Source organism: Helobdella robusta, assembly GCF_000326865.2.
Source record: "Helobdella robusta unplaced genomic scaffold HELROscaffold_15, whole genome shotgun sequence".
Lineage (NCBI taxonomy): Eukaryota > Metazoa > Annelida > Clitellata > Rhynchobdellida > Glossiphoniidae > Helobdella > Helobdella robusta.
The window spans coordinates 220457-226022 of NW_008703839.1; the positions used below are offsets into that span (position 1 = coordinate 220457).

At 36.5% G+C, this 5566-nt stretch overlaps 2 protein-coding genes across 2 annotated transcripts; one reads left to right on the forward strand and one right to left on the reverse strand.

Annotated features, from left to right (window-relative positions):
* Positions 1–244: 244 nt before the first annotated feature.
* Positions 245–1081, reverse strand: HELRODRAFT_169132 (hypothetical protein; the record flags this gene model as incomplete). Its single annotated transcript, XM_009015004.1, has 2 exons — positions 245–370; positions 869–1081. 2 exons carry the CDS (start codon positions 1079–1081, stop codon positions 245–247), a joined length of 339 nt encoding a protein of 112 aa, XP_009013252.1.
* A 1137-nt stretch (positions 1082–2218) lies between these two features.
* On the forward strand, positions 2219–2536 carry HELRODRAFT_74808 (hypothetical protein; the record flags this gene model as incomplete). The annotated part of the gene is made up of 1 exon (XM_009015005.1): positions 2219–2536. The coding sequence occupies one exon, from the start codon at positions 2219–2221 to the stop codon at positions 2534–2536; it is 318 nt and encodes a 105-aa protein (XP_009013253.1).
* Between the last annotated feature and the right edge of the window lie 3030 nt (positions 2537–5566).

The following is a 5566-nucleotide window of genomic DNA, read 5'->3' on the forward strand; positions in this document are numbered from 1 at the left end:
CGAAATCCAGCTTAAATCCGAGATCCGGCTTAAAAACATTTTTATTTCTGCCATATATAACCTAACATTATTCAATTTTGAATATGAAAATTATAATTTTTACCATTAAAATTTTTTTAAATTTACAAATTTTTACCATTATAATTAAAATTTACCATTATAATTTTTGTAATTTAAACTCACAATGAATTATGGTGTGTTTTGTTTTAATTAGTTATTTGAATTGACGTATGTACATCAGGTGCTACATTTTGATGTACGGTTCATATTTTAACATTTCACAAAATTTCGGTTCCGGCCCACTTTGGATCATGGCCGAAGGTTCGGATTCGGTTTCAGCCGAAACAAAAAATTTTGCTTCGGTCGAACGCTAGAATTTATTAACAAAATCAAAAATTAAAAATCGAAAAAATGCGTCACGATTTCAACATTCAACGTTTACGATCTCTTCAATAGCCACCGTAGGTATGATGGTAGCAAAAACTGCCAATCGATAACGACGAATATATTACAAAAATAAATTTAAACAATGATAATAAATTTTATCTTATAATATTTTGTAAAAATCGATCGACGCTCAAATTTTCGTTTCAGCTTTTATTCGTTTAGTTTCCGTTTTAATTTTTTCATTTCCATTCTGTTTGTTTTTTGAAAAATCTTCGTTTATAAATTCGTTTCGTTTTTTAACACAAATTTTTTCCATTTTGTCTGTTTTAGATTTCGTTTCCAAAATCCACACTAGAAAAAGTCTAACACGAACTAGATTCTACATTACCTTTATTTTCAACCATGATTGATTCTAGCATCTTACAACTTTCCCCATTTTTCATTAGCCATCTAATGTGGAAAAAAAATAAAAGTAGCCAACTTTTACACAGTGCAATTCAAAATTAATGCAAATTTTGAAGTTGACAAACTTTTTTAACTGATCTCTTTGACCTTGCAATCGTTTTAATTCAGGTTTAAGAGAATTCATTGCAGATATCAAGTTTCTGTTGGTAGTTACTTGATCTTTTATTTCTTCCTCGAGACTGATCATGTTTGACGATACCAGAGACTTGTGACTCCTCATTAACTCCATGTTGTTTCGTATTCTTTTCAGCAACACCAGTATTACAAATTATGCTATTAAGTTCTACATATTATCATTTTTATATCAAACCAGATTAAATAAAAAAACTTATTTAACCGTTGTTGGTCCTGTATGTGAGCATCTTCGAATAATTCACTTTGCAATTTCACCTGTTCATTAAACATCGCCAGCGTTTCTTTAAAAGCGTCCAAAGCAGAATGCTTCAACTGTAAGTCCTTATTTATAAATTTTGAACTTGTTAAATAATAGGTGAATCATAAGTTCTCAATAATTTTGTTAATTAAGAACATCGTAGAGATGAAAGAAAGTTCATTGGTCCACAATCATAAGAAGCCACGTAATAAAATAACAAACGAAAATAAATAATGTTATGTCATTATAAAAAATTAAAATTTGGAGTTTTTTGAAAATTTATTTTAAAATTCAAGCCTACGAAGCAATCTTGTTACTATTAAAAAAAAATATATTCGAAAAAGTACAGAGGATAAAAATTGGAACCATAACAGCATCTCTACGATTTAATAACAAATATTTATTCGTCCCTACTAACATGTAAGATAACTTCATGCTGCTTGTACATGACCTCATAATCGTGCAACTTTTTTGTACATTCATTATGAACCTCTAGCAGCCTTGATAACATCGATTCTAGGTCGGACGCAGTCAATTCATCATCCTGTATGTGTGTGTGTGTATATATATGTGTGTATATATATATATATATATATATATATATAACATACATATAAATACAATTTTCATATTTTCATTAATTACTATCGCTATAGTATTATATATTATTTATTAACGTCCTGGGTATGACATAAAACTGCATCCACGCTGTCTTGCGTGCTTTTGAGCGAAAGGCTAGGCCCACCGCTTATAACTGGTGGTTGTTGTCAGGATGGGTGTCCGGATGTAAAAACTTTTCCCCAAATTATTCCTATGCCATCACAAAGAAAAACAACGGCCCCTAGTCCCCAGCAGGCCTTAAGTGGTCAAGGGGTGCCAAGAATCCTTGGGAAGTATGCAATAGCGGAGGGATGTTGCAGAAAAATTCAGAATGGCCCCTCTATGGTACTTAGACTTGGAACGCTCAACGTTGGATCACTGACTGGCCGCAGCATGGAAATCGCAGAAATGCTCGAGCGTAGAAGGATTAACATCTGCTGCCTTCAGGAAACCCGATGGAAATCGAATGATGTCTGTCATGTCAACTCAGACAAAGAAAAATATAAACTATTCTGGAATGGTCAAAAAACGGCCAAAAATGGTGTTGGAATTTTTGTCAGAGAACTGCTAGCCCAAGAAGTACTGGATATTAAAAGGATTAATTCACGTCTCATGTGGATCAAGCTTCGCAAAGAAAAGCAAACAATGATAATTTTTTTTGCATACGCACCACAGACAGGCGAATCAGAAGAGATGAAAAATGACTTCTGAACTGCATTCTCTGACACCATCTCAACAATACCGAAATCTGAAACAATCCTGATTGGAGAAATCCACGTTGGAGAAAAAACAGATGGTTTTTGACAACGTACATGGCGGTTTTGGCTATGGAAAACGGAATGAAGATGGCAACCGCATCCTTGAGTTTGCTGAAAGTCACGGGTTTTGTTTATTGAGCACATATTTTAGAAAGAGGTTGGAACATCTCGTAACATACAAAAGTGGACCATCAGCTACGCAAATTGATTTCTTCGCTGATAAGCAACCACACCGAAGGCTGTTCAAAAACGTCAAAGTTATACCTGGCGAATCATGCGTCGCCCAACATAGACTCCTTGTGGCAGACCTGGTTGTCGAACTGTCAAAACATAAGTCTAAACAAATGCCTCAGAGAATCAAAACGTGGAAGCTGAAAAGCAATATCCATCAAGAAAAATTTCAACAGATTGTCGCCACACAGTTAGACCACCAATCGCAAGCCAGTACAGATTGGAGTACATACAAAACCGTTTTAATGAACGCTGCAACTACAGTTTGTGGGAAAACTGGTACAAAACGTCAGCATGAACGTGACACATGGTGGTGGAATGACAGTGTACAAAATGCAATAGCTGAAAAGAAATTTGCATACAAGCAATAGCGAAAAACAAAGTCTGTTGATGACCATAAAATTTTCCGTGAGAAGAACAACTATGCAAAACGTCAAGTTGCACTGGCTCGGACAGATCAGTGCAGAGAGTGGCTCACTAAAAGCAAAGGTGAACAAATGAAATCTCTGTATTGTATAGCAAAACAAGCAAAGCGTACGAAAAAAGACATAGTTGGTGCCTCATGTATCAAAAACGACAAAAATGAGATGGTTCTTGAACAAGATGAGATCAAGCTACAGTGGAGAGAATACTTCAATCGCCTGTTAAACGAAACAAATCCCATCAATGTTAACTTTGACGCTCCACCCATCGAAGGTCCGATTTCAGACATCAATTTAGAGGAGCTTACAGAAGCTCTGAAAGCTTTGAAGGATGGAAAAGCAGCAGGGCCCTCTGGACTCACAAATGACATTATCAAAGCATCTGGTACTGCAGGTATCCAAACGTTACTACAACTTTGCCGTGAAATCTGGAGAAATTGCTCAAAGCCGACTGAATAGAACTATAGCATGACAGTCCCGCTATACAAAGGCAAAGGTGATCCATTGAACTGTTCATCATATCGGGGTATACGTCTGTTAGAACACTCACTGAAACTTGTCGAGAAAATCATTGAGTGAAGATTAACGTCGTGCATCACAATCGTAAATTATCAATTTGGTTTTCTAGCGGGGAAATCAACAATTGATGCAATTCACATCCTTCGGCAACTGCAAGAGAAGTACCTCGCAAAGCATCAACAACTATCACACATTTTTGTAGACCTTGAAAAAGTATTTGATCGAGTTCCCCGTGAAGCAATCAGATGGAGTCTACGTCGACAATTCATTCCAGAATATCTTGTTCGACTTGTGATGGAAATGTATACGAATACTAAGACTTTTGTCAGCACAACCGTTGGAAACACAGATGCATTTGACATCGGCGTTGGAGTTCACCAAGGCTCGATTCTCAGTACACTGTTATTTATAACTGTGATGGAAGAAATCACAAAACCGATACGCACTGGTGACATTTAGAATCTAAAATATGCAGATGATATCGTTTTAACAGCCACGTTTGAGCAGAACGCAGCACAGATGTTTGAAGCTTGGAACATTAGACTCGCCGATCATGGATTCAAAGTCAACATCAGCAAAACCAAAGCAATGAACACTGGTGAACACATCCAATCCACAGCTACTGGACGATGGCCCTGTTCAGTTTGTAAAGCTGGTGTAGGTAACAATTCAATCAAGTGTCAGCAATGTAACCAGTGGTGTCACAAAAGTTGTTCAAAAATAATTGGTACTTTATCTAAAGTGTCCAATTTTGTTTGTCCTGCTTGCATCAATCCACAACAACAAATTCGAAATAGCACTGTTTTTTGAATCCATTAAGGTAGAGAAAGTCACATCTTTTCAATACCTAGGGGATGTTCTGGATTGTACTGGAACAGCTGAAGCTGCCGTTCGAGCACGCATACGTGCAGCCTGTAATACATGGCATCTCCTTGCCTCTATATTGATGCGGCGTGACATCCCACTTCATCTACGACCAAGACTTTATAAATCTGTGATACGTCCGGTGTTGTTATATGGTGCAGAAACATGGCCAATGACAATCAAACTGGAACAACAACTTCAACAAACCGACATGAAAATGCTCCGATATAATGCATCGAATTAGTCTGAAGGACCACATCAAATCTACCGAAATCCTGCGTCGTGCTGGTTTAGATGATATAAAGGACGAATGCCGGCAACACCGTCTGCAGTAGTTTGGTCATGTCAAACAAAGTGGAAACGGTGCCATAACTTCTCTTGCAGATGTTGTAGTACCTGACACACGTCCCAAAAGCCGTCCAAAGAAGTCCTGGTCGCAAACAATCGAGCTAGACATGAAAGTTCTAAATTTAGATACAACTGATCGTCTAATTTGGCGTAAAAAGTTGATGGCAAAGAAAACAACGTCCTACCTCGGGAAACTGGGTCTCTGGACGCTAAACGAAGATTGATTATATTGCTCAAATAATATAGTAAGGGGCCCAAATAAATAAACATAAAACCAATGGTATGTATGATTATTCACCTTTTACACTGTATCGTATATATTTTCATAAACCATTTCCTACTGTACATAACTAACCAAATTTTCATGTCAATAGGGTGAAACATGAAAGTGTAATTTATAAAAGTCATACTCTCACACACACGCACGCATACACATTTTTTGACAATCGTTATTATTAATAAAATATTCCAACGTTAATTAGTGGCGAACACCAGAAATATAATTTTGTGGAAATTCGTTGCTCTGAGAAATCGTATTGAAAGTAGTAGGTACTTGTAATTAAACTTTGACTTTTCATTGTGGAGGAAAAAAAACAATA